The 13,743-nt window shown below is 38.8% G+C and overlaps 2 protein-coding genes across 2 annotated transcripts in view; one reads left to right on the top strand and one right to left on the bottom strand.

Annotated features, from left to right (window-relative positions):
• Positions 1-7,847, bottom strand: part of LOC133623383 (arrestin domain-containing protein 3-like) — an 18,622-nt gene extending 10,775 nt beyond the window's left edge. Inside the window, exons 1-3 of the mRNA XM_061986640.1 lie at positions 7,478-7,847; positions 3,609-3,666; positions 3,352-3,499 (exon numbers count right to left, since the gene is read on the bottom strand). Coding sequence (XP_061842624.1) covers positions 3,352-3,499; positions 3,609-3,666; positions 7,478-7,736 — 465 coding nt within the window. The 5' untranslated portion in view covers positions 7,737-7,847. The remainder of the gene's footprint in view (positions 1-3,351; positions 3,500-3,608; positions 3,667-7,477) is intronic.
• A 4,965-nt stretch (positions 7,848-12,812) lies between these two features.
• Positions 12,813-13,743, top strand: part of LOC133622891 (uncharacterized) — a 586,815-nt gene continuing 585,884 nt past the window's right edge. The window contains exon 1 of the mRNA XM_061985724.1: positions 12,813-12,880. The gene's annotated coding sequence lies outside the window, so the exon portion shown is untranslated. The remainder of the gene's footprint in view (positions 12,881-13,743) is intronic.

Genomic DNA, 13,743 nt, shown 5'->3' with positions numbered 1-13,743 from the left:
CCCTTTTTTGTCTACACACAGTGTCTGCTTGTAAGTACTCTGTGATTGTGCACTGCCGAACATGCTCCTCTGCTCGTAAAACCAGCAATGTCACGATGTGACGACGCGCCGTCATGCCCGGGAACCGGTACTTTTCAAACAGAGTATAGTATCGTTTTTGATTCATTAGTACCGCGATACTATACTAGTACCGGTATACCGTACAACCCTAGTATTTGTGCATAATGTCACGTGAGATGTCAGCATATTGTCGCTTAAAATCTGTCAGGCCAACACCAAACAATTGAATATACAGTAGTTGTAACTTTACGTATGATTCGGTTTTGTACTTCGCACAAACTCGTCTGTTGGCAGGAGTCTTCAGTAAATGCAAAAATGATGTTGCAAGACATTCTCGTGCATACATTTTATTCAACGTTTATACGTACTTCACAGTTTTTTCTGCAGGTAAAACGACAATTATTCCCTATAAAATGTGTTTTGTGTTGATATTTTGGGGTGTCTGGAACAGTAAATTGGATTTACATGATTACTTAAGGGAAAGACTCCTTTGGTTTTTGTACTATTTGGTTTTCGTTTGCTATTTGTTAGAGGAATATTTTCAGTGAACTGTACATGAGATTTTATCTCATGAGCAGTAGATTATATTTAAGGACATCCGGGTAGTTCCTATCTTTGCAAATACACACACACACTGTTTCTCCTTTATGTTCCGGAAGAAGAGGTACCAGGAACGAGATAAAGGGATAATGGACATATGTGGCGTGTAACTTTCTGTTTTGTTCTCCGCCAAGGTAGCAGCCAAGGAGGACAAAAGCATATGTGGTGGGTGACCATTTTAGAGATTGCTCCGAACTTTAGACTGGCTTGGTTCGCCCTACAGCGCTGGTATTACTATTGTTTGTACTTATTCTTTTCTGTAGATTAAATTGGTAATCTTTCATTCTAGTCACCTGGCATAATCCTTGGAACAAAAGGATCTGGGTGGACTCTTATGGTCTTGTGGACTAATATATTTTAGAAAGGCTTGATAATGAAAAACAAGGTACTAATACTAAATCGTTTTGCTTAATCTTTGGCTTTTTTACCACACTAATCCCAAAAAAGGACCAGTTTTAACGTTGGGGCTTTGTGTGAAGAAGATTGTAAGATAAGAGTACGCACTAAATCTCACAGGAAGTAAACTGGAATAAACAATGACTAAAAATCCAAATGGAGGATGACGGGTCTTCCAAACGTTTTTGGACGTCCCACCCTAGCTTTTTTTAAATGATATTCCCTCTCTTCATGTAAAGTATGGTACTATATAGGCCTGAGTGATATGGCCAGAGAATTTATTTTTAGGCCATATCGCTCAGGCCTATATCGTACCATACTTTCTTTTACAAAAAATTTGATTTACAATTTTTGTCCCTACTTTTTAAAGAAACCGATCCATACAAATGACCATACCAAGTTTTGCTTTTATTTGATAAAAAAAAAAAAAGTAGTTTGAAATGGCACTGCATTCACTGTATCATACGCTTAGCAAGATAGACATTTTTATGAAGTGGGTTATTTTTAGAACACATATAAATTGGACTTTGTATCTACCTAACTGTGCTTCCGGTTTGGTGGCTGCAGGATTAGGTCTCTGCTTTTTGCAGATGATGTGGTCCTGATGGCTTCATCTGGCCAGGATCTTCAGCTCTCACTGGATCGGTTCGCAGCCGAGTGTGAAGCGACTGCGATGAGAATCAGCACCTCCAAGTCCGAGTCCATGGTTCTCGCCTGGAAAAGGGTGGAGTGCCTTCTCCGGATTGGGGAGGAGATCCTGCCCCATGTGGAGGAGTTCAAGTACCTCGGAGTCTTGTTCACGAGTGAGGGAAGAGTGGATTGTGAGATCGACAGGCGGATCGGTGCGGCGTCTTCAGTAATGCGGACACTGTATCGATCCGTTGTGGTGAAGAAGGCAAAGCTCTCAATTTACCGGTCGATCTACGTTCCAATCCTCACCTATGGTCATGAGCTTTGGGTTATGACCGAAAGGACAAGACGGGTACAAGCGGCTGAAATTAGTTTCCTCCGCCGGGTGGCGGGGCTCTCCCTTAGAGATAGGGTGAGAAGATCTGCCATCCGGTGGGAGCTCAAAGTAAAGCCGCTGCTCCTCCACATCGAAAGGAACCAGATGAGGTGGTTCGGGCATCTGGTCAGGATGCCACCCGAACGCCTCCCTAGGGAGGTGTTTAGGGCACGGGGGAAGACCCAGGACACAATGGGATGACTACGTCTCCCGGCTGGCCTGGGAGCGCCTCGGGATCCCCCGGCAGGAGCTGGACGAAGTGGCTGGGGAGAGGGAAGTCTAAGCTTCTCTGCTTAGGCTGCTACCCCCGCGGCCCGACCTCGGATATGCGGAATAAGATGGATGGATCTAACTGTGTTGGCCTTGCGATGAGGTGGCGACTTGCGCAGGGTGTACACAGCCTTCCGCCCGAAGGCAGCCGGGATAGGCTCCAGCCCCCCGGGAGAAAATGGATGGGATAGTATAATTTTCAAAAAAAGTAAACATGAAATTTAGCTATTATAGGTCATTCTGGTATATACTGTGATCATTTTGCTCGTATGTTGATCAAAAAAAAGGATGGATTGTTCTAATCAAATAAAGTTATTCAATATAGGGCTTCCTATGGGAGGAAAAACGCCTGTCTTGAATAAAATACTTGTGTAAATAAAAATGTACGTTAAGAGGTCTCTATAGTTTAGTAAATGAGTGTTCAGACACCACATCTTGATCGACTTGCAGAATGTCCGCTTTAGTGATTGTTTTCCACTGTGCTTCTTTTTCTCATGATACATGGTACCTTGTGTAAATTATTCCACCACAGTAAGCTGCTTTTTAGGAGGAGTTTGCTTGTTGTTAGATTCTTGTTCGCCTTATAAAGAGTTACATTTCCCCACCCGACTGGATGCTCTGGTTTCAGATAATATAACAAGTTTGTTGTGCTGCTGCCTTTTTTTAAACAAACTTTGCAGCGTGCACTCATTTGGTCCACGTTTGTTGCCGCAAAACCAAACTGCTGACAACACTTCTCTTTTCTTGAGAACAAACTTCTCGCTCTCATTTGCGTTTTTTTGATAAGTGTGTGTGAATGCAAAGAAATGAGGAGGGCGGAAGCTCCAGGAGCTCCTGGGGGCAAAGAATATGCAGGAACAAGAAGAGGAAAATATCAATATTAAATGTTTCAAATCATCTGCATCAAAAAAGTTGAAATCATTGATAAAAATCGATGTATCGCCCAGGCCTAGTATCGAAGACGGGGTAATGGGAAACATCTTTTTCATTTTCAGATAAGTGAAAGTAAAATGACAAACCATCAGTGATTGTAGTTGCGGGAAAGACCTGGAGCAAAAATGTATCTTTTGTTCAATAGTCTGATCCACTCTCCAACTTCTGGACAACTTTGCTTCCAGCTTGTATACAATAGATCCATGGCTGCCTTTGAAGGTTGAAGGCATGCTCCTGTAACAGATATCACACATGCGATGTAAACAGAACAGTAATTAATATACTTAGTGATTTACTTTGACAATCGTGAGTCACATTAATTCATGTTGAATCTCTTACTTACGTTGACGGTAAGGTAAAGCTAAAGTTATACACATGGGTACCTCGGGGAAGCACAGTCTCTGCAAATGAAAGAAGTGGGATTTTACGATTAGCCTGATGACAAGTACAGTACAACTGGTATGGTAGTAAAACACAACAGTAGTGTTGGTTGGAAAGATCACGATGGTTGTCATCATCAATGGGGTCAGACAAGAGATTTGTTTTGACCTATCAGCCACGCATCAGTCTTGAATTTCTTAATTGATAACTCAAATGGGGTTCTGCGGAGCCACTAAATTCCCCGCATAACAAACCTGTACAAGCAACAGTTGGCGTTATATAGCATAATACTACCACTACCATGCTTGACAGTAGGAATGGTATTCCTGGGATAAAACAGCTTAGTTATTGTTTCATCTGACATCACATCGACAAAAATAAGACCTTCTGGAGGAAAGTTCTGTGGTCAGATGAAACAAAAATTGAGCTGAACACCAAGCCTACCGTCAAGCATGGTGGTGGTAGTATTATGCTCTGGGCCTGTTTTGCTGCCAATGGAACTGGTGCTTTACAGAGAGTAAATGGGACAATGAAAAAGGAGGATTACCTCCAAATTCTTCAGGACAACCAAAAATCATCAGGCCGGAGGTTGGGTCTTGGGTGCAGTTGGGTGTTCCAACAGGACAATGACCCCAAACACACGTCAAAAGTGGTAAAGGGGTGGCTATATCAGGCTAGAATTAAGGATTTAGAGTGTCTTTCCCAATGTCCTGACGTTTAACGTGTGGACAATGCTGAAGAAACAAGTCCATGTCAGAAAACCAACAAATTTAGCTGAACTGCACCAATTTTGTCAAGAGGAGTGGTCAAAAATTCAACCAGAAGCTTGTGGATAGCTACCAAAAACGCCTTATTGCAGTGAAACTTGCCAAGGGACATGTAACCAAATATTAACATTGCTGTATGTATACTTTTGACCCAGCAGATTTGACCACATTTTCAGTAGACCCATAATAAATTCATAAAAGAACCAAAATGTTTTTTGTGACCAACAAATATGTGCTCCAATCACTCTATCACAAAAAAAAGGGTTGTAGAATTTATTGGAAACGCAAAACAGCCATGACATTATGTTCTTTACAAGTGTATATAAACTTTTGACCATGACTGTATGTATATAAAATGTTGATGGAGGTTTTTTTTTAGAGCGCTTTATAAGAGAACTGGATCAAATCTCCATGACCTGCATTGCTAGCCACCTATTGCAAGTGTTTATTTACAATTTTCAGTGCATACACAAATTGTCATATAGGAATTGTAATGATAGGCATAATTCCCCAAAAGGGCAGTTCTCCTGTCAGAAATTGCAATTGTCAAAAAGAAGAGGACTTAAAGTGGTGCCTTGAGGAATGCCTCAGTGATGTAAATCACAAGTTTGGACCCCAGTGTTCTATGTTTGCTAGTTGTAACGGAGGCCAGCCGGTGGTAGCTGGGCCATGTGTACGTTGGTAAACCTCCCTGACAACCTTAAGAGCAGTGCTGGATATCGTGTTGATAGCTCGGACTTTTAGCTCGGTAGCTAGCACGCTCGTCTATCATGGTTCCAGTCCCGGGCAGACCAGAGAAAGCAGAGAGTGAACCATGTGGGTTACACTAGCAAAGTTAAAATTAGAGATGTCCGATAATATCGGCCTGCCGATATTATCGGCCGATATTTGGCTTGCACATTTCAGCACCCACATACCGAAATTGCATATTATAGTTTTTTTAAGTAGTGCTCTAATCCGGTATGTGTTTATTTTGCCTTTGGAATGTGTCACAGGCCAATAAAAAACAAGCTGCGGGTTGCAAATGGCCCACGGGCCGCACTTTGGACACTACACGTAAGCGACAAGGCTGAAAACCAACTTTGAATGTCCATGACCTTGGATTCCTCAGGCGGTATGGCATCAAAAACTGACATCAGTGTGTAAAGGATATCACCACATGGGCTCAGGAACACTTCAGAAAACCACTGTCAGTAACTGCAGTTCGTCGCTACATCTGTAAGTGCAAGTTAAAACTCTACTATGCAAAGCGAAAGCCATTTATCAACAACACCCAGAAACGCCGCCGGCTTTGCTGGGCCCGAGCTCATCTAAGATGGACTGATGCAAAGTGGAAAAGTGTTCTGTGGTCTGACAAGTCCACATTTCAAATTGTTTTTGGAAACTGTGGACGTCATGTCCTCCGGAACAAAGAGGCAAAGAACCATCCGGATTGTTATAGGCGCAAAGTTAAAAAAACAGCATCTGTGATGGTATGGGGGTGTATTTGTGCCCAAGGCATGGGTAACTTACACATCTGTGAAGGCACCATTAATGCTGAAAGGTACATTTCGCCACACCTAGTGTGTGTGTGACAATCATTGGTACTTTAACTTTAACTTAATACAGCTTTTGGAGCAACATATGTTGCCATCCAAGCAACGTTATCATGGACGCCCCTGCTTATTTCAGCAAGACAATGCCAAGCCACGTGTTACAACAGCATGGCTTCATAGTAAAAAAGTGCAGGTACTAGACTGGCCTGCCTGTAGTCCAGACCTGTCTCCCATTGAAAATGTGTGGCGCAATATGAAGCCTAAAATACCACAACGGAGACTGTTGAACAACTTAAGCTGTACATCAAGCAAGAACGGGAAATAATTCCACCTGAAAAGCTTCAAAAATTGGTCTCCTCAGTTCCCAAACGTTTACAGAGTGTTGTTAAAAGGAAAGGCCATGTAACACAGTGGTAAAATTGCACCTGTGCCAACTTTTTTGCAATGTGTTGCTGCCATTACATTATAAGTTAATGATTATTTGAAGAAAAAAACAAATTCTCAGTTTGAACATTAAATATCTTGTCTTTGCAGTTTATTCAATTGAATATAAGTTGAAAAGGATTTTCAAACAACGTGCCAACTTCACTGGTTTTGTAATTCAATTTCGGTCAAACAACCCACCTGATTTTTATCATCACCCATAATAATTGTATGAGCAGTGCCGGCCCAAGCCTCCATGGGGCTCTAAGCAAAATTTGATTTTGGGGCCCTCTATTTCTGCCAATAATATTGATTGATCATTCACACACCTACTATAAACTCATTGCGGCTCTGGCAGTGTTGTTTACATGATCCTATTGTCAGCCTGGCATGTCTTTACAAATGACATGTCATTTATAAAGATATGGGGGTGGCCCAGTTAAGAACATAAATAATACCAATGAATGAACGAATGATGTCCAGAGTGCCACATATGGTTCCTAATCTTAAAATGTAGAAAACATTCAGCTACAAGAGTGGCCTGGGGTTGAACAGTCCAAGTGATAAAGCTTTGTATTTACAGTAAAAGTGTCATCTTGTCTCATCAGTCTTGTACATATTAGTCTTTAATTACTAGTTTATATTTTTAGTTAATTGTTCATATTTAATGTTTGCTTTGTACAAAGAGAGCGCAGTCTACTGAAGTTAAATTCCATGTGTGTTAAACATAACTGGACAATAAAGCTGATTCTGATTCACTTCATTATTTTTGGTAACAAAAACCTGAAACAGCAATGTGCAAAAATGTTGACCTAAAATTGTGTTTTTGTACAATAATATATCTTTGATCATTTAGAAATCATCAGTCAGACTCCTACATGCAAAAAATAAAAAATAATAATTTTTTGTTAATTGCTTTTGGGGGCCCCCTGGTGGCCGCGGGAACCTAAGCAAGCGCTTAGTACGCTTATGCCTTGGGCCGGCTCTGTGTATGAGACATGTTCATAACGGGTGCCCTTTATTCCTGGCTTGAGCATGTGGCCCCCAAAGTGTCTGTGCACGTCCCTGACTAGAGTTGAGAGTCCTGTAGTAAAAACATGTCCTACCATCGCTCTCTGCAGCGGTGATCAAAAAGTACTTGAGCTTGAAGTATCTGCGGTGTGCCGAGTGTGTGTAGTTGTGGTTCCCGCTCCTCGTCGTCCAGCGGACTTGAGCCTCTCCTTTGACTTTGACGAACAGGTTTTGCACGGCCGTGGGCTTTAGCAAGGCCAGCGTGACTTTCCCTGAGAGGGTGTCCCCTTCGGAGAAGGTCCTGTCCTCATTCAGGGCGTTGTAATCGATCGAAAAGCCGTTAATCGCGGGCATATTTTGCAAAGCGGGAGCATGAATGAAGACAAAAAATAGATATTCATCAAAAAGTCATGCAATCGATCCACAGTTTTTGTGACTTGGTCCGTTTTTTTCTTCTTCCCCGAGACCCTCCTGACGCTGAGCCACTGATACGATCGGACAGGCCACACCCATTGTAGTGTCAACACAACGCAAAGAGCTCTGCTGCCATCTAGAGTTCACAAGGGAAAGTGCATGTCACTTCTGTACACAAATATTGTTCGGATGGTTGATTGGCAACACTAAATGGTCCCTAGTGTGTGGATGTGAGTGTGAATGTTGTCTGTCTATCTGTGTTGGCCCTGCGATGAGGTGGCGACTTGTCCAGGGTGTACCCCGCCTTCCGCCCGATTGTAGCTGAGATAGGCTCCAGCGCCCCCCGCAACCCCAAAAGGGAATAAGCGGTCGAAAATGGATGGATGGATGGGTATCCAGTACTGTATGTTGTTGTTTTTTAACCTGTATACATAATAAAAGGTGAAAGTATGCAGGGGACCATTTTGATATATTTTTTTATTTCGTAAAAAAAAAAAAACAACTGAAAACAGACATTATGTATACTTAAAAACAAAACTGGGCCAGCGAGTGTTGTGTCATAGGTGACAAAGTATATTATAATTCATCTTTAGTATCAACATATCAGCTTTTTTTTTTCATATTTTTGGTATTTTTCTTACTGTTGTTGGGTTTTTCCCAACAATATGTTGCGGTCCCCTAATGTAAGACTATAATAATAATGATAATAATAATAATAATAATAATAATAATAATAATAATAATAATAATATTAATGATAATAATAATAACCAAATTGTGTCTAAGTCTAGTGTTGTGTCATAGGTGACAAAGAATATTATAATTCATCTTTAGTATCAACATATCAGCTTTTTTTTCATATTTTTGGTATTTTTCTTACTGTTGTTGGGTTTTTCCCAACAATATGTTGCGGTCCCCTAATGTAAGACTATAATAATAATGATAATAATAATAATAATAATAATAATAATAATAATAATAATAATAATAATAATAATAATAATATTAATGATAATAATAATAACCAAATTGTGTCTAAGTCTAGTGTTGTGTCATAGGTGACAAAGTATATTATAATTCATCTTTAGTATCAACATATCAGCTTTTTTTTTCATATTTTTGGTATTTTTCTTACTGTTGTTGGGTTTTTCCCAACAATATGTTGCGGTCCCCTAATGTAAGACTATAATAATAATGATAATAATAATAATAATAATAATAATAATAATAATAATAATAATAATAATAATATTAATGATAATAATAATAACCAAATTGTGTCTAAGTCTAGTGTTGTGTCATAGGTGACAAAGTATATTATAATTAATCATTAGTATCAACATAACAGCTTTTTTCTCAATATATTACGTCTTTTTGGTCTTTTTTATTTTTTACTGTTAGGTTTTTTCCTGACAACATGTTGTGGTCAGCTAATGTAAAACTATAATGATAATAATACTATTATTATTATTATTATTATTAATAATAATCCATCCATCCATTTTCTACCGCTTATTCCCTTTGGGGTCGCGGGGGGCGCTGGAGCCTATCTCAGCTACAATCGGGCGGAAGGCGGGGTACACCCTGGACAAGTCGCCACCTCATCGCAGGGCCAACACAGATAGACAGACAACATTCACACTCACATTCACACACTAGGGCCAATTTAGTGTTGCCAATCAACCTATCCCCAGGTGCATGTCTTTGGAGGTGGGAGGAAGCCGGAGTACCCGGAGGGAACCCACGCAGTCACGGGGAGGACATGCAAACTCCACACAGAAAGATCCCGAGCCCGGGATTGAACCCAAGACTACTCAGGACCTTCGTATTGTGAGGCAGATGCACTAACCCATCTTGCACCGCGCTGCCCCTATTAATAATAATAATAATAATTATAATGGTAATAACAATAATAACAATAATAATAATAATAATAATAATAACCAAAGTGTGTCAAACATTCTGCATATGGCAGAAATAATGATGTTCAGTTTTACATTTAAAAGTGTTTTATTATTGTTATAATTTTTCCAAAACATTAATTCGTAAGTTAATAGTATTATTTTGTTTGTTTACTTTTTTAAATTATCTCAACTTTATCTAACTTTGAATTTCACGTTATGTTTATTTCGAGAGCTTCTAATATTAGATTAGTGGTGACAAAACTGAAAAGTCAAGGTTAGATTTTGTTTTTGTTAAAAAAAGAAGAAGCTGAAAACAGATATTATGTATATTTAAAAACAAAACTGTGTCAACAATTTCCCTTGTGGATCAATAAAGTTTGTCTAAGTCTAAGTGTAAGTCTAAGTCTGCTGCAGTGTTTATGGATTTAACAAAAGCATTTGACACAATAAATCATAGCATCTTAATAAACACATTAGAACGGTATGGCATCAGAGGGTTGGGCTTGAACTGGGTAAGAGGCTACTTAACCAACAGGAAGCAATACGTGAAGCTAGGCAAACACACTTCCACAGAGCTAAAAATATCTTGTGGCATACTTCAGGGGTCAATACTCGGACCAAAATTGTTCAATTTTTTTTTTTTTTAAATATCTCAACTTTATATTTCATGTTATCTTTATTTCAAGAGCTTCTAATATTAAACCCAACCCTTGATGCTGAGTGCCAAGCAGGGAGGTAATGGGTCCCATTTTTATAGTCTTTGGCCGGGGTTTTGAACTCACAACCACTAGGGCGGACACTCTAACCACTAGGCCACTGAGCAGAACCATCCGGATTGTTTTAGGCGCAAAGTTCAAAAGCCAGCATCTGTGATGATATGGGGGTGTATTAGTGCCCAAGGCATGGGTACACACCTGTGAAGGCACTATCAATGCTGAAAGGTACAAACAGGTTTTGTAGCAACATATGTTGCCATCCATGCAATGTTATCATGGACGCCCCTGCTTATTTCAGCAAGACAATGCCAAGCCACGTGTTACAACAGTGTGGCTTCATAGTACAAGAGTGCGGGTACTAGACTCACTTGCCTGTAGTCCAGACCTGTCTCCCATTGAAAATATGTGGCACAATATGAAGCCTAAAATACGACAATGGAGACCCCCGGACTGTTGAACAACTTAAGCTGTACATCAAGCAAGAATGGGAAAGAATTCCACCTGAAAAGCTTCAAAAATGGGTCTCCTCAGTTCCCAAACGTTTACTCAGTGTTGTTAAAAGGAAAGGCCATGTAACACAGTGGTAAAAATGCCCCTGTGCCAACTTTTTTGCAATGTGTTGCTGCCATTAAATTCTATCCATCCATCCATCCATTTTCTACCGCTTATTCCCTTTTGGGGTCGCGGGGGGCGCTGGAGCCTATCTCAGCTACAATCGGGCGGAAGGCGGGGTACACCCTGGACAAGTCGCCATCTCATTGCAGGGCCAACACAGATAGACAGACAACATTCACACTCACATTCACACACTAGGGACCATTTAGTGTTGCCAATCAACTTATCCCCAGGTGCATGTCTTTGGAGGTGGGAGGAAGTACCCGGAGGGAACATGCAAACTCCACACAGAAAGATTGAACCCAAGACTACTCAGGACCTGCGTATTGTGAGGCAGATGCACTAACCCCTCTTCCACCGTGCTGCCCCCATTAAATTCTAAGTTAACGATAATTAAAAAAAAAAAAAAAAAGTTTCTCAGTTCGAACATTAAATATCTTGTCTTTGCAATCTATTCAATTGAATATAAGTTGAAAAGGATTTGCAAATCATTGTATTCTGTTTTTATTTACGATTTACACAACGTGCCAACTTCACTGGTTTTGGGTTTTGTATATATACTGTATATAAATATGTGTATATATATGTGTATGTATACATAAATCTATATATATGTGTATATACATGAATATACATATATACATATATATATACATACGTATATACATATTTATGTATATATATATGTATATATATATATATATATATATATATATATATATATATATGTCTTAATAAGGTTATCCAAAAAATAGTGCTCGATACCGTAGTAGAGCGCAATATATGTATGTGTGGGAAAAAAATCACAAGACTACTTCATCTCTACAGGCCTGTTTCATGAGGGGGGGTTCCCTCAATCATCAGGAGAAAAATCTCCTGATGATTGAGGGAACCCCCCCTCATGAAACAGGCCTGTAGAGATGAAGTAGTCTTGTGATTTTTTTCCCACACATACATATATATATATATATATATATATATATATATATATATATATATATATATATATATATATATATATATATATATATATATATATATATATATATATATATATATATATATATACACACACATATATATATATATATATATATATACACACACATATATATATATATATATATATATATATATATATATATATATACATATATATATATATATATATATATATATATATATATATATATATATATATATATAATACAGGCAAATAAAGCGCTACTTGCTTGCTATTCTAATATGCCAACATTAATACAATAATATAATTATTCATTCATGTTTTCATTTTAAACCTGTTAAGCTATAGTCAGTAGGGAGGTCACGCCACTGCCATTTCTAAACTGCAATACAGTGAGTAGTATAAACATTTTTTTTTTTAAAGTCTACTTAATCTTTTGAAGACCTCCGCTGTTCAGGATAGCTTTAAAAATAAAAAAAATAAAAACAAACTTAGATTTTTCAGTTTGCAGCCTTTGGTAGAAAATGTTTGGACAAACCCTATTTAACTTTTTTACCTTTCACCTTTTTACATCTATACTTTAGCATTTTTAGTAGTCTAGTTCTCACTTGAAAAAAATAAAGAAATTGATGCAATACAAATTATTATTAAATATTGTTAGATATAGCACTGAGTCTGGACAATGTACTGCGTTCTGTATGAACCCATCTACAATATACTGTTATATATATTTCCCCTCTTGCAGTTCCATTTTTGTTTGCAAGAGGCCAGTAATGGTCATGGAACATCGTTGCCAGACGTCAATCAAACCAAAAGAGGACGATCAAGACTCCATCACGCTGCAGAATTCCAGTCTTTACTCCACAAAAAGTGTCAACTAAAGCGGTAAGTAAATGTTAGCAATTGTTTATTGTGCTATAATTGCAGAGTTGACTTTTTTTTTTTTCATCAGGTGAGTGCTTACTAAACTTCTTTGTTGACTAATTATGCAACTGCTAACATTATGTCAAATCTCTCAGGCTTTTGTATTATGCGCACATCATTTTGAAATGGTTGTTCTGGTTTTCAAACTGTTATTTTAATGAAAGTGGTCCACTTCGCAATGCAGTAACATGTGCAATCTGTGTATGGTCGAAACTAGGTACGGTAGGCTACTACTAGCAGCTACACAACAGCTAAGCACGCAACCCAGACATAAATAATAAGTGTTCTTAATTGAACAATATTGCAGTCTAAAACACAACATTTGTCGATGAAAAGAAGTATCAAATAATTATAGTTGCTTATTACCTACACATACAAAGTCTCTAAGGCAGACGCATATTAGAAAGTATCCAGTAACAAACGTGTCCGCATCATTACATTTACTGTGTAATAAGTTTACCTTTCTGTATACTGTGGCCATTAGGTGTCACGAAAAAAAAACAGTTACCACTCCACTTTAGCTTACAGGTTGTATTCTTGCCTCGTCCCTCACTTATAGCGTGCGTGAAGAATGCACTTCTGACCTGATAAGACCTGGTAAGTCTGAAAGAGGTGATACAGTTTTGTCTGCTCACAGCTACCACTTGGTGGTTGTTTGAGCACACTGCAGTTAGCCCTGGATAGTCCCACTTCTTAATGCTTCAGTCACACGCAGGATTCTCACAGGAATGAGGCAAGAATACAACCTTACCTTCTGTAAAGGCAGCATAAGTCAGTTCCAGAAGGTTAATAATGAATAGGTTAGTGTTTGGATCAGTTCACTC

This window comes from Nerophis lumbriciformis, linkage group LG12 (assembly GCF_033978685.3).
Source record: "Nerophis lumbriciformis linkage group LG12, RoL_Nlum_v2.1, whole genome shotgun sequence".
Taxonomy (NCBI): Eukaryota; Metazoa; Chordata; class Actinopteri; order Syngnathiformes; family Syngnathidae; genus Nerophis; species Nerophis lumbriciformis.
Note: the sequence above shows the minus strand (reverse complement) of the source record. Positions and strands in the feature narration are given on the sequence as shown.